Source organism: Gossypium arboreum, chromosome 3 (assembly GCF_025698485.1).
Source record: "Gossypium arboreum isolate Shixiya-1 chromosome 3, ASM2569848v2, whole genome shotgun sequence".
NCBI classification, from domain to species: domain Eukaryota; kingdom Viridiplantae; phylum Streptophyta; class Magnoliopsida; order Malvales; family Malvaceae; genus Gossypium; species Gossypium arboreum.
Window position 1 is genome coordinate 124,714,303 of NC_069072.1, and position 18,340 is coordinate 124,732,642.

An 18,340-nucleotide genomic window follows, 5' to 3' on the forward strand; every position below is an offset into this window, starting at 1 on the left:
GGGCAGTTGACTCCACGGGTAAAGATATAGATGTATTCATTGGCAGAATGATACATTGGACTGGACTCAAGATGAATTAATTTGGAATCCGTTTGTGAACTAAATTCACTTGCGACATTCATGGTGTGAATTACCTAAATCCTGAATTAGTCACTGATCATGCATATGTAACTCATGTGTTTGATATAAGTGGAGGCTTATGCTCTAAATATAATCGAGTCGGTAGCCGGTATGTTGGGTACATGACTTGTGTATGACATAATTTAACTAGCAAGGGTGAAATTCATAGCTCAATTAAAGAGTTAATGATATCCTCTCATTGGCATTGTGTGAATTGATAAATATGGGACGTGGCCACGGGTTGCTTGTTCTCGAATGAGCAATTTATCACAGTCATTTGTTGCCAGTTATCATATTAATAACTAAGAAGAGATAATGCTGACAATGAGATAAAGTAGGATTGTATTGAGTGAACGGATTTAACTCAAAATAATCAAGGATATCATATGAGGGTAACACACACTTGACAAGGTCATTGGACAAAACAGTTGGATGAATTGCTTTTGTAAAGAGTATACAATAATGAGTTTTCAATCATGGTACTTCTTGTGAACTGACTTCAGGATTAAGTAATTGCGAATTATCGAAATGATGCTTTTGAACATAATTGCAATCACTAGAGCCTAATTGTATATGCCAGATTAGTCCATTCGCTAGCTCAACAAAAGCTCGATCGGACTGTATTTAAATCAGAAGAAAATTCTATGATTTTGGGAATAATTTAATTGAGTCGATTTATTCGATGTGGAATTAAATTAGGTGGTCTTGAGAATTGTTCAACCAGAGTTTTTGATTAAATAATTTTCTTGAAAAATTAATTTTGAAAATCTAAGTGATTTTTGGAAAAATTAATTTTGATAAAGTAAAATTAAATTAATCAAATTAATTAAATGATATTTTTGGAAATAAATTTTCAAGTCAAATAATTGGCCCAATAGACAATTGAACTTGAAAATAAGACCTGAGATCGTAAATTGAGACGGGGAGTCCAAAACCGAGACCAAGACCCAAAAACTGGTCGAATCAGGCTCGATATGTGAAACTGAGCCAACAGTCCAATCGGTGGCTAGACCGGACTGGTCGGGTCGTCAATGACCTAGATCGAATTGATAGCAGCTGAATCGACTCGGGATGCCGTAAGAGTGTCGCACCTGCATCACCAGACATGGCGGTCCTGGTGGCTGCGATGGCAGCGTCCCGGTGGCCGACGACAGTTTGTCGTCGCTGGTTGAGCAATGGCAGAGTTACATTCCTACTGGAATTCTATCAGAGAGTTTGATTCCAGATTAATTATTTCAAAAATAATATTATTTTAATAGTTTAATAGTAAATTTAATTTAATACTTATCTTAATAGTAATTTATTAATTTAATATTAAATTGATTGTCATAATATTAAATTTAATTTAATATTTATCTTGGAGATAAACATTCTATTATTTTAATAAGATTTAATATTAAATATTAGATTAAATTTAATATAAAAGTGATTAAGTTTAATCATAATTGAACTCTCTAAACTCTCCTATATAATGAGAGCCTTGAGTCATTATTTTTCACATATTTGAATTCAAGAGAAAGTTGTAGAGAGAAAATTCTATGAAGAGATTATTTCAGCAAATTTCTAGAGATATTTTTCTGATTTACAACTTGACCCAAAAGTTTAGAGAAATTACAAAATTACCCCACTAATAATTTTTGTGATTTTTTTTTTGGTTTGAAGCAAGCCCACACTCGGCAGACGTGAGCTTGAGGATAGTAGAGAAGACTACTCGATCAAAGCGCTCATCTAAATGAATTGAACATGTATAATTTTGATTAAATGTTTATTATTTTAGATATCACTACCAAGATCTTATTTTGGAAAAAAAATTAAAACTCCGATTTTTTCCTAAATTTATTTCTTTATAAAAATTTTGATATGAAAGATATGAGTGATGCGTCTTATGTTATTGGCATTAAGATTCATCGTGATAAACATCGCGGTATCTTAGGTCTATCTCAAGAAACCTATATCAACAAAGTTTTAGAAAGATTTCGGATGAAAGATTGTTTACTGAGTGTTGCTCCTATTGTGAAGGGTGATAAGTTCAATTTGAACCAATGCCTGAAGAACGAATTTGAAAAGGAGCAAATGAAAAACATTCCATATGCTTCTATTGTTCGAAGCCTGATGTATGCTCAAGTTTGCACAAGACCTGACATTGCATTTGCAGTTGGAATGTTGCGAAGATATCGAGTAATCCAGGTATTGACCATTGGAGAGCTGCAAATAAAGTTTTGAGATATCCTGCAAATAAAGTTTTGAGATATCCTAATAGGACAAAGGACTACATGTTTACATATAAACGATCAGACAATTTGGAGGTGATTGGCTACTCTGATTCAGACTTTGCTGGCTGTGTTGATTCACGTAAGTCAACATCAGGTTATATATTTATGTTTGTTGGCTTAGCTATATCTTGGAGGAGCATCAAAAAATCCTTAACTCCTACTTCCACTATGGAGGCTAAGTTCGTTTCTATTTTGATGCTACCTCACATAGAGTATGGTTCAAGAGTTTCATATTTGGGCTTAGACTTATGGATTCGATTTCTAGGCCATTGATGATATATTGTGACAATTCAACTACTATCTTTGTGGCTAAAAACAACAAAAGTCGAAGTCGAAGTAAACATATTGACATTAAGTATTTAGCCATAAGGGAATGTGTTACTGAAAAGAAAGTGGTCATTGAGCACATTAACACTGAACAGATGTTAGCTGATACTTTAACTAAAGGCATGCCATCACACAAATTTAAGGATTATGTTATCACTATGGGAATTGTTCCCACCTAGTAAATTTTTGTTATTAGAACAATTAGAATGAAACTTTGTTAAGTTTGATGTTTCTCATATTTTCTGTGCACATTAATTTGATTATTTCGAGAAATGTCATTAAATTTTGGACCTGGAATAAACATTGGGTTTATTCATTAAGACATTTGGGCTAAAGTGTTGAGGCATGATGTATAGTGATATATGGAAGATACTACTCAAATTCTAAGAGAAAATATCGCTATGATTCATGCATTATGTTTTGACTTTAAGTTTTCAAAGGTAATACGAACCAAGTGGGAGAATGTTGGAGCCAATTTTGGTTCATGGGTATAACCCACATTTGCTGCCCATTTCTACTTTTGTTGCCCAACTTCCACATCTTGCATGCGTGATAGTGGGTTTTTATGTAACAGTGAGGCATGTGATTGGTGTTTTTTGATACGAAACCACCACTATAAATACCCTCAAGTATAAGGTCCCTAAACACCAAAAGCTTTTTTTGAAAATAGTTCCATCTAGTGAGGTTTTCAAGTGCTTAGAAGGCTTTAGCGATTTTTTATTTTTCAAATTTCGTGTTTTCATAAAGCTAAATACGATGTCTTCATCAGTTGATTGACGCGCTCGAAAAATGTTGTTACAACGTCTAGATTTTGGCATTTGGTACAGACAATGACTTAAGGTATTTTTGTTCAATCTTTTCGTTGCTTATATTTTGTTTAAACCGTGATTTGTGCTTCCATAATGTTCATCAATAATAAACAAACAAACTAATAAACAATTTATATATAGGAAGGGATCTATTTACATAATTTAAAAACTAAAGTAGTTTTACACATTTCCATAACTATTTATATGATTAATATTTTAATGATCGAACCATTATATTTCATGATCTATTTATGTAGATCATGTATGCCAAATTTGATTTAGTATGCACAATCTGCTTAAAATGTAAATATTATATTAAAAAATATCGATTTAGTGGTAAAGTGAATGTTTTATTGATGTTAATAGCATAGATTAAAGTCTAAACATATGCAACTTTTTATTGAGTTTTTTAAATAAAAAGATTAAAATATCCTCAAATAATATAATTTTTTAAATATGGAATGATATTTTCGTAATTTTGCTAATCTAATTGGTACAGGATTGACTCATGATACAAACTCAGTCAGAGATTTTATTAATAGTAAGTATATATACACAAATATATAAAAATGTATATAACAAATATAGTTATTAAGGTTTCATATAGAAATAAAAAGTTGCTTTAGTTTAAATGATAAATGAAAAAGTCTTATATCCGCCCCGCACTTGGCTACCCAGCGTTTACCGTGGGCACGATAACTGGTACACCAGAGGTGCGTCCTTCCCGGTCCTCTCGTACTAAGGAAAGGTCCTCTCAATGCTCTAACGCCCACACCAGATATGGACCGAATTGTCTCACGAAGTTTTGAACTCAGCTCACGTACCGCTTTAATGAGCGAACGTGTCTTTGGTTCAAATCTTATTATGGATAAATTTTTATTGATTTATAAAAATATATATATAAAAAAACAATCACGTATAACTTACTTTGCATATAATAAGGTTTTTTGGTAATTGCATAACTGAATTTATACCCGATTAATGAGTGACACTAACTCGGTAATATGCATAATAAATAGTATAGATATAGAACAATAAACAATTTTAAATGATTTATTAAGCAATCTTTAAATAAATATAAATGAATTTATTCATAAATATAAATGAATTAAACAAGCTTTGTATGTGTTTGGATCCCTTAATAATCTTAATAATCTTTAAGATATTGTTCATATTATTTTATTTAGCTTAATAAACAAATATATATCAACAAAAATTAAATTTCATTTATAGTACTATTCAGAAAAGATTGGTTCCAATATATCAAACGAACCCTAGGATTTTAGCAATTAGAAGACGGCCAATTTCAAGTGCCATGAAATAGCCCAAATCTAAGAGAAAATCAAGTAACCACACCAAGAAGCAGCACATCTCGTGGAGTTGTTTTCAATACAACCAAAGTAGCAGTGTCTTAGATTTGCAAATCAGTTGGGTTCAGGTGCAGGTGAGTCTCAGCACTGGACAGCCTTACCTTGGTAGCCACCAAGTACCTTGAAGCCCTCGCCAAGTCGGCTGCATCTGCATCATTCTCCAACGTCTCCAACCTCCTTAACCTCATCAATGCCCTCCACAATATGTCCTTCCAGGTGGGTTTTAGAGAGTGGTTGCACCTCTCTAATTTTACTACTGCAGATGAAACACCTCGAGGGCTGTTTTATTTACTACTGAATCTTACATATAAGCAACAAAATATAAACACCTAAAATGTCCCAAAACAAATAAAATAAGCGAAGATCACAAATATATGTATACATATATATATATAATTATCTGGTTTCTTGCTAAACAACTACACCGCCATTGTTGTGAAACCTTGGCTGCTGTTATTAGTAGAAACATCTATGTTTCTCCAAGCAGAAACTTTGTTTCCTCCTAATTAACAGCAACTTCAGCCCATGGATGTTCGCACCTGAGTCTTCTTACATCCTCAAGCACTTGTGCAACTTCCTTCATTGAAGGCCTCTCTTCACCTTTTACGTTTAAACACTTCTTTGCTAGTTTAGCTACTTCTTTAATCTGCTCAACCGCTCCTTCTTTCGCCACTTTATTATCTAGAATCTCAAACAATCGATCATTTTTCAACCATAGAACAAAATGGTTCGCTAAGTTTCTTTCTTCTTCAGGTCCTTCAAAAGAATGCGCTGTTTTGCCCGTTAGCAGCTCAACTAGGACTACACCAAAGCTGTAGACATCGCTTTTTTCTGTCAGTTGCGCTGTACACAAGTATTCAGGGTCTAAATATCCAAGAGTTCCTTGCACCATTGTTGATAACTGAGTTTGATCCATCGGAACTAATCGTGAAGCTCCGAAGTCCGAAACCTTTGCAGTATAATTGTCGTCCAGGAGGATGTTTGTAGGCTTCACATCTCTATGAATGATTGGTATAGAAGCTGCAGAGTGCAAATATGACAACACTTGCGCTGATTCCGTAGCTATCCTTAACCGAATTCCCCAAGAAATCGAAAAAGCTTTGTCTTCACAGTGGATGTGTTTGGATAAGGTGCCATTGGAAACAAGTTCATAAACCAACAAGGGGACCTCAGTCTCCAAGCAACAACCTAAAAGCTTGACCACATTTCTATGGTTTATTTGGGTGAGAATAATAACCTCATTGATGAACTGCTTAATTTGGCTTTGATCAACAACTTTGGATTTCTTGATAGCTACCTCAGTGCCATTCTTCAGGATACCTTTGTAAACGGTGCCGAACCCTCCCTTTCCAATAATTTGGCTCTCATCATAGTTTTTGGTTGCATTCTTAAGCGCTTCTGCAGTGAAAATCTTAACGGTTTCAGTTGATACTCGTTGTTCATGTAGCTCTTGCTGTAACAGTAAGCCACCATTTTGCTTAAAGAACTTCTTTTTCATGTTGAGTAGCTTTCTTTTCTTGTTTATGAAGAACAACCATGAAGAACCCACAATAACAACCAGCACACATAAGCCAATAACTGCCATAAAACAACAGCTAAAACGTTGGAAATGATCTAAGCAGTATGTGATATATAAAAGCTAAAGTTAGAATCGATCCAATACGATAAAAAACGCATTCATTGAAACACCTACCAATAGAGATTTTTATGACATTTGCTTGATTTCGCATACAGCCCTTTCGATCTTTTTCTCCATCCCCATAAAAGCCTTTTGTGCAAAAACATTTATAACTTCCAGGCGTATTAAAACAATTCCTTTCAGAAATACAATTGTGTAGGCTCGAATCTTTGCACTCATCAATATCTGATAATCATTAAAAGAAAACAGAACACTCCTAAAGTGGCAAAAAAGGAGCAGAACAATGAAAAAGAAATGGTAATATCAGCATATTATAGATACCTTCGCAACCATCGGGATGATATGGGTTTCCATTGTATCCATCCTTGCACTTGCAGAGATAACCGGACCTGTTTTCAGGGTTGTAGCAGATGCTACTTTGTTTACAAGCATAATCAGGTTTATGCTCAGATACATTGCAAGGTTCATTTCCAATAGCCCAATCAAGCGCCATGGGAAGAAATTCTTTATGCGCTAACTCACCAAAACTTTTATCGCTGAAACTGAACTTGCTCTCGTCTACAACAAAGGCGTAGCTACAAGGATTGAAGTCCCATACACGTGTATGGTTGTCGTAGCTTAATACTGACATGTTAAGATTCTTAAGTCCACTAGGAATGGAGACTTGGCAACATCCTACACCTGAGCAAGAATCATTAAGATGGAGAGCGTCCGTTTTCTCGCAATATGCCATGCAGCCGGTAAAATATGTATTATTGTTATGCTCACGTTCAGCCCAAATTTGCCCCCGTGTGTCGCAACCAACAGCAATGAACTTGTTTCTATCATTTGAGATGGTAAACATGGCCGTCCGGAGCTGAGGGAAATTCCAGTCCGCAGTTGTTCCGTTGCGGTTGTAACAATCCTTAGCTACATAATGCAAGATTTCCACCTGTCCTTCAAGTGTTATGCTAGTGACTTCTAAGTTACCATTTACCAATTGTGGTCGATGGGGGCTGACAGACGTGTTGCAAGTGATTAGAAAGCTCTCGTTCAAGTAACACCCTGGAGTCATGCCGAAAGGATATGGAATGCTCAGGTTTCCACACTCATCTTTGCAACTTGGCAAGGCTTGAGAAGCCACCGACTCTCCTGCTGCAAGCAAACAGCTGAAAAGTATCAATTGTAAAGTTCTAACCAGAGCCAGCGTTGCCATATGAGGATTGGCACTTGGCACACAATATTCCCACACTCCCTCAGTCACTCCATTTAATAAATTTGGTTTAGTTGCTTTCTCAACTTTTGGTGATCATCTAAGCCTTCTTTATACTGATTAACAAGGCAACCCTCTCTGTACGATGATTGACTTGCTATAAAACCAAGTCCACGACCCAATCCCCTTTCTACAAGTTAATAATTTAAAAGCCAAGTCCAAGATCACATTTTCATAGTCAATTTCTATTCCATTGGTTAAAGTGAATGATTTAAAACCCAAGTGAATCCTCATTCCACAGGTTCGTGTCCTTACAGCTGTTTGCCAAGTGGATTTATTTGTCTTCACTTGAGGTCAACTACTAAAGACAAAGATTCCTTCTTTGAATTCTCTGAAACTTAAGGATAATGATTTTTTACTTATTTAACATATATAACTTTCATTTAATATTTTAGAAATATTCAACTATTTATAACACAATGTAATAATTAAATGAAATATGCTGATACGATGACATGGTTTCAAACAATATTCTAACCTTTTTTTCTTTCCCTCTTTTAATAAGTAAAAATTATTGATTTTGAGTAAATTACCATTTAAATTAATCACTGCTAAATATAAAAACTACAACTATTAGACTATTTTTTTAAAATAAATGAATAAATGAGGGGAGGACCAACGAGTTTTTTTTTCCCTTTCGATGCGAAGACTTTGAAGAATCAAAAGCAAGCAGCTAAATTTGTGGCTCAAGGAGAAGGCCGACATGGTTGATAAAATCAACGATATTTATATAAACAGTATTATTATGTTTAGTGTAAGAGGGTTAAAAAATTCTACCCTGATTGATTCCGCCTTAAGTTTATTTGAAATTATTATTATATTTTTCTTCTATTTAAGAATTTAGAGTTTTTATTATTAAAATATTGAAAAAGGAAAATTGAAAATATTATTTCAGCCTGCATCTTTTAAATACCGAATAAAAATTTTAATCACTATTTCAAGTAAAATTTGATAAAATAATAGACAATTTTTTAATTTATACGATTTTACATCTTTATTAGCGATGTATCTTAAATTATTATTTTATTCACTTTATTATAAAGCTGTTTTAATTCCACAAGAAAGATTAACAAAAGTCATATATCTCTTTTATTAAAAGTCTAATTTAACACTAAATATGAAGTTAAAATATATATATATATATATATATTTTGAATGTGAACAGAATGCTAATACACTTAAAAAGTGATATTCATTCACCCTTTGATCACGTCATTTTCAATGCTTTGGATGTGGATTGAATTTTAAAGAATAAGAGAGGAAGCAACATCTACTTGTGGTGGCCCAAAGCCAAGGCCAAGACCAGGACCACAGCCAAGAGGGTGACTACTAATCCGACAGATCCATGCTTCAGTTTACACTTCCACTACCACTCATTTAGTAAGATTCATAGGCATATAGGGTGGCTTTGTTTGATAGGTAGTCTAATCGTAAAGGAGCGTGCGATAGACTTAGTCTCAGCACCAATATCCCCGTGACTTTACCAAGTCTTTCCTTTTTGAAAATTCGCTATTCAACTCAATGGTAATTAGTTGCAATTTTTCAAGCCTTGGAGGCTCGTGTTTTTCGAGTTTTATTTGTTTTGGTTTCGCGAACTCTTTATGGCTCGTTTTGGTTGTTTTTGCTTTCTAGAAATTATATATATATATATATATATATATATATTATTTTTAGGTTTGTTATGTTGTGTTTATCGCCTCCAGAATAAGGATCTGGAAAAGGGTTCAACAATTCAAAGTAATGTATTCGCTTTGTTTGTAGGCAGTCTTTGTCCTGACATATTAGATTCGTCTGAGGAGTGGTTTGAGTTCTGCTTTGCTCTCCCTCCGGTGATGGAGGCTTATTACAAGTGTACTTTGCTTTATCTGGTATGGCTTGACTTTATGTCAAGTGTGCATACAGTGTCTTTGGTTGTAATATTTAAGTTTCTAATATGTCTGGGATATCTCTTTTTTTTTTTAATAATGATATTACAATTAATAATATTATCTTTAAAAAATTCTACTTCAATTAATACTACTAACTCTAATTCATGTTCAAACTTTTCTTACTTAATAAGATATGAAAATTTTAAGTTAAATCTAACACAAATTTAAAATATTCCAACGTAATTGAAAGTTATGTATATAAAATGATGTTATACTTTTCATTTAGTTAATTCATGTTATGATGTATTGATTTTGGGTTTAAAAGAGTTCGCTATAAGTGTTTCAAAGAAAATGATATTTTTATTAAGATTTTGAGGATTTTATATCGAAGAAATTTTAGCTTCACATATGATTGTTTGATGATAATATTTCCACTCATTCTTTGTTGAGCCAAGCTTTATTTGGAAATTTATTTTAATATAATAAATTAAAATATTTTTGAATAAAAGTTAAAGTTGAACAAAATTGACAAAATTAGATTCCAAATAAAGTCTAAGAGAAGTAATTTTGGACCTACTATTTTGAAATCTTAGAAAACTTTTTGAATAAACTTTTAATCAAGTTAAAATGGTTTCAATCAAGTTAAACATTTTCAATCAAAGTTAAAATTGTTTTAAAACAAGTCAATATTGCTCCAGGCCAAAAAGTACCTTAATATTGATACCTCTCCAAAAACTGATACCAAATTGACATTCTAATTCTTAAACATCTTAGCCAAGTATTGATCCAATATCGATACTTTTCATGTGGTATCGATAAAATTTTACTGGTATCAATATTTCTAGCTCCATCTGTCATTGAATTTTGCATTAAATGCTAAAGATATAGATACTTGTTTAGCAAGTATTGATACTCTTGGTCGCAAGTGAATTAAATGGACTGGTATTTTCGTCCCCAATGATTCTATTCAATTCCTCAACAACGACAACGGTTGGAAATCAATTAGAGGGTATAAATACCAACTTCCAAAGGTCCTACAACAACAAGTGAGATTACAATAGATCAAGTGTTTCAAGATACATAAAAAATCCATTACCAATCACTTTTTGCTTTGATTATTTATCTTCTTCTTGTAAACACTTGTGAGCTTTCATTGTATTCATTCAGCTCAAGTGTTATTCTTTGTATTTGTGCTTAATTGACAAACATCCTAATCTTCTGAGGATTATTTCTTAGTTTGCTTATTTGTTATTCTCTTTAAGAGTTTTGAGTCTTAAGGTTTGGGTAGCAACCTTAAGAGAGTTGCAATCTTAAGATTTGGGTAAAACACTTAAGGAAGTTATAAGGTTATCCTTAAAGGTTGTCAAATTAGTGAATTTCAAAAAATCCTTAGTTGTGGAAAGTTAAGGTAGTGGAGTAGGCAATTGGGGTCAAACCACTATATATTGCCATGTTCATTGTCTCTGTTTATTTTCTTTGCTTCCACAAATTTTTAAAAGGTCAATTCACCCATCTCTTAGCTATTTTTGGTGATCAATCGAGCTAACAATTAGTGTCAGAGCTTGTCTTTAAAGATGATTTAACATGCAATAAAAGATTCTTGGAGAAGCTCAAATGATCATCAATACATTCTACAAAAATGACGTCTAATTCTGGGTTAAATTTCTATGAAGAATCTTAGTCTATCTCAAAGCCTCTATACTTCAATGGAGCAAATTACTCTTATTGGAAGACAAGAATGATGCTCTTTATTCAAGCAAATGCTCTTGTGGTTTGGGATATCATCATGGATGGTCCCTCCATTTCTCAAAAACGAGGAGAGCAGTTAGTGTCAAAAAGTAAGAGAAAATGGAATGAAGAAGATAAAAGGAATGTATAGCTCAATGCTAAAACCATGCACATTCTATTTTGTACACTTGGTCTGAATGAGTTAACAAGGTGTCATCTTGTTCTAATGCCAAGTAGATATGGGACAAGTTGAGGTCACTCATGATAAACAAGAAGAAGCCTACTTTTATCTTATGGCCATAGAAGATTCTAAGGTAACTTTTAACGCATCTATTTCAACTTCTTATTCTTTTGATGAGTTGCAAGATGCTTATGATGAAATGGGCTTGGGGTTTGAATTAATGGTTTTAAAATATAGAAAAACTATTTCAAAATTAAAAGGTAAAAATAATTCACTCTCTAAAGTCAAGCATGAACTTGGGAGTAAAATAAATTATATGCAAGCTATTATAAATGATTGAGAAAAAGAATTGTGACTTCCACAATTTACTTTCTAAAGTTCACAATGACTATCAAAAGCAACTTAAATTGTTTAAGAATGAAAAAGCTCACTCTAACAAAATTTTTGAAAAAGTGTTTGAAAGAGGATAAAATTCAAAACAAAACTTTGTTAAAAATAGTATAAGTACTATAAACATAGAATTCCTTTTAAAACTTATAAAGAAAAATTAGTTAGAAGTGTATGAGTCCCTAAAGGATTCATAACTACTCAAGATAAGGATATCCTTTCTAAATGGATACCTAAAGGGACCAAACTTTTGGAAACTAATGCTTATGGACCCAAAAGAATTTGGGTACCAAAAATTTTAAAAAAATAATTATATGTTTGTAGGAAAAAGAGCATTGCTTCAAGTGAACAACTCAAGCAAAAATTCATGGTACTTTGATAGTGGATGCTTAAGACACATGACTGATGACAAGAGCCATTTTATCAATCTAAAGCCAAAAAGTAGAGGATAAGTTACATTTGGTGACAACTCCAAATGACTCATTAAAGGAATTGGTTCTATTGGTAAAAACTCTTTAATTTTTGTTGAAAATGTTTTATATGTCAATGGTCTTAAGTATAATCATTTAAGTGTTAGACAATTATGTGATAAAGGTCTCAATGTCATATTTGAGTCTAATGGATGTAAAGGCATTGACATTATGTCTAATAAGATTATACTTGTTTATCATAGAGAATAGGAAATACTTCCATGGTGCATTTAGACAACTTTCATGATTTAAACCTTTGCCTCATGATTAAAAATGAAAATACTTCTTTGTTGTGGCATAGGAAGTTTAGACATGATTTTAACTTAAATAAAGTTTGTGATGCATGTACTAAAGGCAAACATAAGAAAGTTTCTTTTAAACCTATAAATGATGTATCTTCTAGTAGAGTTCTTCAATTAATTCACATTAATCTTTTTTGACCAATTAGGACTACTAGCTTGGGTGGAAAATAATATACTTTTGTACTGTTTGATGACTATTCTAGATTTACTTAGGTTTTTTAGAAATATTCATCACAATTTCAAAAACTAATCAAAATGAAAATGGTTACTCTATCACTAGTGTTAGAAGTGACCATGGAACTGAATTTAAAAATATTGATTTTGAAATTTTTTGCAACTCAAATGGTATTAGTCACAATTTTTCTACACCTAGAACCCCTTAACAAAATAGAGATATTGAAAGGAAAAATAGAACTTTAGAAGAAATGACTAGAACTATGCTTTGTGAAAATAATTTAGAAAAATATTTTTGGGTGGAAGCCACAAACACTGCTTGTTATGTTATTAATAAACTCCATATGCTTTATGCAAGTGTTTTGTTTTAAATAATAGAAAAGACAATCTTGGCAAAATTAATACAAAAAGTGATGAAGGAATTTTTCTTGGTTATTCCTTAAATTGTAAAGCTTATTGAGTTTTTAATAAAAGAAATTTTATAGTAGAAGAGTCCATACATGTTGTTTTCGATGATTTTAACTTCCTTCCTAGAAAGGATTCTTATGATGATGATGATGATGATGATGATGATGATGATGGTGGTGGTGGTGGTGGTGGAATATGAAACAATGATGAGAAAATTGATCAATCATCAAATGAAAGAATCCAAAAACGAACACAATATGCTCTAAAGGAGCTCACTCTAGAGGAAAGGGAAGTTCATCATCCAAGAGAGTACAATTATGTGAAGAATGGTAAGATTTTGGGAAGTGATAAACCATAATTTATACATATTTTTATCCCAAGCTTACCGCATTTACGGATGATTTCTCCTTATATTTTGTGAATTCGATGCTCCTAATCCTTTAATTTCATGTTCTATACTTAGGTGAGCATAGGAGAGTAAAAAAAGCAAGAAACGGGCTAAAAATGGAGAAAATAGACCCATATGGGAAAACAACACGGCCTGGACTTCCTCACACGGACGTGTCACACGGTTGTGTCAATTTGACAAGATCGAAGCACAACTTACACGGGTGGATCACACGCCCGTGCCCATTTAACAGCCTTGACCACAGCCTTAAGTAATCGTACACGGGTGTGCCACACGGGCGTGTCCCTGCCGAACCCAAGTTTAGTCCAATTCGAGAAAAGACCAATTTTGAGGGCTCTTAGGCATTCCAAAGCCTATTTAAACACTTGAGGAGGCACTTAGGAAGGGGGACGCAGAGTAGGAAGCAAGGAATTACTTAAGGAAAGCTGATTGATCCATCTCAAGAGCCGAATTCATCATCAACACTGGAGATCTCCCTTCAAGTTCCTTTAGGAGTTTTAGGTTTTCTTATGTTTTGTTATCTTTATGCTTTTGAAATGTTTTCTTTCATAAGTATGAACTAAACCCCTAAATACCTAATGGGAATGAAACCTAAGATAGATCTTATTATTATTATCTGAATTGTATGATAAATATTTGACTTGTTCTTAATTATGTATTCTTAATTCTTGTTTTGATATTCCAGGATATTGATTCAAGTTAAGCTCTTATTCAGAGCAGGAATAGACCCTGTCTAAGAGTAAATTTTTCATAATTAAGCGGAGTTGATTGCGCGCCTAGAGATAGGGTGACAAGATTTTGCCGGATTAGAGTGAAACCTAATAAGGGAATCCATAGATCGAGTTAATGCAATTCTAGGGTGTTAATTAGAAAGAGATTTCAATTATTCAACCTAGGGTTAGACGTTATTAGTCTCGAGAGAGATAATAATATAACTTAGGGATTTCTACGGATCAAGTCAAATGAATAAAGTGTCTGATTCAGAGTCAAATAACAAGTGAAGTTTAGGTGGATTTTTCCTTAGGTATTGTCTCAATCAATCGAATTTTCCCAAGTTTTCTTTCTATGCATTCTTAGTTAGTAATTAGTTTAGACAACCAAACCTCTTAAATTTTAGGCTATATAATAAAAAAGAAGTAAATACTAGTACTCGTAGTTCCTTTGGGTTCGACAATCCAGTCTTACTGAACTATACTACTGTTCGATAGGTACACTTGCCTTAATCGTGATAATAAGTTAGTCTCAAGAACGTTTCATTTATAAATCTTTAAAACCTATTACAAATATCACACATCAAGTTTTTGGCGCCATTGCTGGGGAACTAGGATATTAGGAAAACTAGATTTTTATTACTTTAGCCATTTACTTTATTCGCAATTTAAGTTTTTATTTTCTTTTCTTTTCTAATTTTTCTCTTATTTCCTTCTGACAGGTTTTTCTAGTTTATGACCAGAAGAAACCCGTCAGGACCACTACTTTTTGACAGCAAGATCGATCGTACAGTTTAAAGAAACTGAAGAGAAATAAGGCGAAGCTTACGATACACAGAGGAAGAGCAAAGGGATGATACTTCAACCATAACCGAAGAGATGGCTGAAAACCAAGAAAATCCGCTACCTTTTGCGATTGCTGTTAATCAGGATCCTACTCCGCGCACTATGTATGATTATGCTAAACCTTCTTTAACAGGAACTGAATCGAGCATAGTTAGACCTGCTGTAACCGTAAATACTTTTGAACTGAAACCTAACACAATTCAAATGATAAAACAGTTTGTTCAGTTTGATGGTTTGCAAGACGAGGATCCCAACGCTCACTTGGCAAACTTTTTGGAACTATGTGATACATTTAAAATTAATGGTGTTTTTGATGACGCCATTCGCCTTCGGTTATTCCCTTTTTTATTGAGAAACAAAGCTAAACAGTGGTTGAACTCATTTCCACGGGGGTCAATCACTACTTGGGAACAAATGACCGAGAAGTTTTTATTAAAATATTTTTCGCCGGTTAAAATGGCTAAATTATGTAATGATATCTCTTCATTTGTGCAGATGGATTTAGAAACACTCTGCGATGCATGGGAGAGATACAAAGACTTATTGAGAAGATGCCCTCACCATGGGTTACCACTCTGGCTACAGGTTCAAACCTTTCATAATGGCCTGAATCCTTCTACTCGACAAATGGTTGACGCAGCTGCTGGTGGAACCATTAATAATAAGACACCTGAAGATGCCTATGAATATATAGAGGAGATGTCACTGAATAACTATCAGTGGCAAGTTATGAGGACAAAGCCAACGAAAACAGCTGGTGTTTATAACGTTGATACGATCACCATGCTCTCTAATCAGGTAGAACTCTTGAATAAGAAAATTAATGGTTTCTTTAGTTCTTCACATGTTCACCCAGTAATGCAATGCGAAGCAAGTGGAGGTGGATTAAGCAGTTCAAAATACCCACCTTATGGCCACAACATGAGAGCGAACAGTTAAATTACATGGGTAACAATCCTCAATCTCAAAATAATCTTTATAGCAATACTTACAATGCAGGTTGGAGGAGCCACCCAAATTTTTCATGGGGAGGCCAAGGGAATCAGAGACCACCACTTCCAGGCTTCCAACAACCACCCTACCAACAAGAGAAAAAATTGAACCTTGATGAGATGCTAACAAAATTCATCTCAGTGTCAGAAACTCATTTTCAGAATACCGAGACAGTAATCAAAAATCAACAAGCATCAATCCATGGGCTCGAAACTCAGATTGGACAGCTCGCCAAGTTGATTACTGAACGACTACAAGGTAGCCTACCAAGCAACACTGAATCTAACCCAAGGGAGCAAGTCAACGTGATTTCCATTCAAGATGAGGAAGGGCTAGTTGCAGAACCGAGGCCAGAAACAGTGGTAAGCATAGGTAAGGATGAGGTAGGCCACAATGAGCCAATGCCGGTGATTACAAAATATAAACCTCGCGTGCCATACCCCAATGCGACAAGGAAAGACCGCTCAGACAAACAATTTGGTAAATTTCTTAAACTTCTAAAGAATCTACATATTAAGTTATCGTTTATTGAAGCCTTTTTGCAGATGCCAAACGCAGTCAAGTTTTTAAAGGAGCTTCTAGCAAATAAACAGAAGTTAGATGAAGCATCACATGTGGAGCTGAACGCGGTCTGCTCAGCCATTCTACAGAATAAGCTGCCCAACAAACTAAAAGATCTAGGGAGTTTTACATTTCCTTGTTTAATTGGTAGTTTAGATGTTAATAATATGTTGGCTGATTTAGGGGCTAGTATCAATGTTATGCCTTACAAATTGTTTAAGCAACTAGGTCTAAAGAAACCCAAACAAACTAGGATGAGCATTCAATTAGTAGATAAAACTATCAGATTCCCTAGGGGTATTATTGAAGATGTCCTCGTTAAAATCGACAAATTTATATTCCTAGTTGATTTCGTTGTTCTAGACATAGAGGAGGATAGCAACGTCCACTTAATTTTAGGAAGGCCCTTTTTAGCAACCACCAGAACAATTATTAATGTTGGCACACGTGTGGGAGATGAAACAATCACCCTTTAAGCCCGTAATTCGAATAACACATCAAAAATTGAAGGTTTTGGCTAAAACTAACCAAATAGTGCAACCTTCTTTGCAGAAAATAGGTTCGAAGTACATACATAAGCCAAGCAACAACAAAGAACCCATCCATGAAGAACGAAGATTACAAATCGAGGAGCTAGATGAATGGTGGACACATAAATCGAGAAAACACGATAAACTAAAACCACTCCATGAGGAGCTTAATTCCTCCAAAAATCAACTTAAAGTTGAAGACAAAGTACTACTAGATGCAGCAGATCCTCGACTCGCCACTTCTGAACCAAATAAAGAAACCTCTTTTACAGTAATTAGTATTTTTCCATACGGTACGATCGAGGTAAATCACTCCAAATTTGGCACTTTTAAGGTAAATGGTACTCGTCTTAAACCTTATGTCGATAAAATTGATAGCAGGGATGAGGAGTGTAAACTCCTCGATTCACCATGATCACACACTAGAGAAGTAAGTCGAGCTTAGACTATAAATTAACATTTCTTAGGAGGCAACTCGAGCACTAACAGTATTAATTTCTTTAAATTTTAGTTTTTAACATCTAATGTATTAATCGAATCACGGAACGCAGGCTTCTTAAAGCCCACACGGCCAGGCATACGGGCATGCCTCAGGTAGTGTGAAAATAGGGAAAAATTTTCCCAACACGAGAAGAGATAAGTCACCACGGCCGTGTGACATGGCCGTGGGCGAAATTGCCAAAATAACACGGGTATTAGACACGCCCGTGTCTTGAAATCGTGGTTGAAACTGAAAATGGAACATGAGCGTAAGACACGCTGTGCCCTCCATCCGTGGTCGACATTATCAAAATGAACACGGGCGTGACCCTACGTATACGGGCGTGGGAGAAGCGAACGAAGCAAGACACGACCGTGCAACACGGTCGTGTACACTCACACGCTCGAGCAACACGGTCGTGGGCCAAATGTTAGACGCGCCCAAATTTAAAATTCGTGAAACACATGGGCAAAAATTAGGGCACACGGGCGTGTCCCCCTGC

At 34.3% G+C, this 18,340-nt stretch overlaps 1 protein-coding gene and 1 non-coding gene across 2 annotated transcripts; both read right to left on the bottom strand.

The window, feature by feature from the left end:
• Positions 1-4,733: 4,733 nt before the first annotated feature.
• On the bottom strand, positions 4,734-7,970 carry LOC108488738 (putative wall-associated receptor kinase-like 16). The gene is made up of 3 exons (XM_017793024.2): positions 6,860-7,970; positions 6,593-6,763; positions 4,734-6,477 (listed from the first exon to the last, which is right to left on the bottom strand). The coding sequence occupies exons 1-3, from the start codon at positions 7,731-7,733 to the stop codon at positions 5,402-5,404; spliced, it is 2,121 nt and encodes a 706-aa protein (XP_017648513.1). The 5' UTR covers positions 7,734-7,970; the 3' UTR covers positions 4,734-5,401.
• Positions 7,971-15,735: 7,765 nt separating this feature from the next.
• Positions 15,736-15,842, bottom strand: LOC128291188 (small nucleolar RNA R71). The gene has a single exon (XR_008280964.1). It is a non-coding gene; the product is annotated as a small nucleolar RNA R71 (small nucleolar RNA).
• Between the last annotated feature and the right edge of the window lie 2,498 nt (positions 15,843-18,340).

Excerpts from the sequence above, each read along its gene's own strand:
- LOC108488738 (XM_017793024.2), bottom strand. The coding sequence starts at position 7,733 with ATGGCAACGCTGGCTCTGGTTAGAACTTTACAATTGATACTTTTCAGC. Across the intron at positions 6,764-6,859 it reads TCATCCCGATGGTTGCGAAG|ATATTGATGAGTGCAAAGAT; the intron begins GTATCTATAATA and ends AATGATTATCAG. Across the intron at positions 6,478-6,592 it reads TGTCATAAAAATCTCTATTG|TTATTGGCTTATGTGTGCTG; the intron begins GTAGGTGTTTCA and ends GTTTTATGGCAG.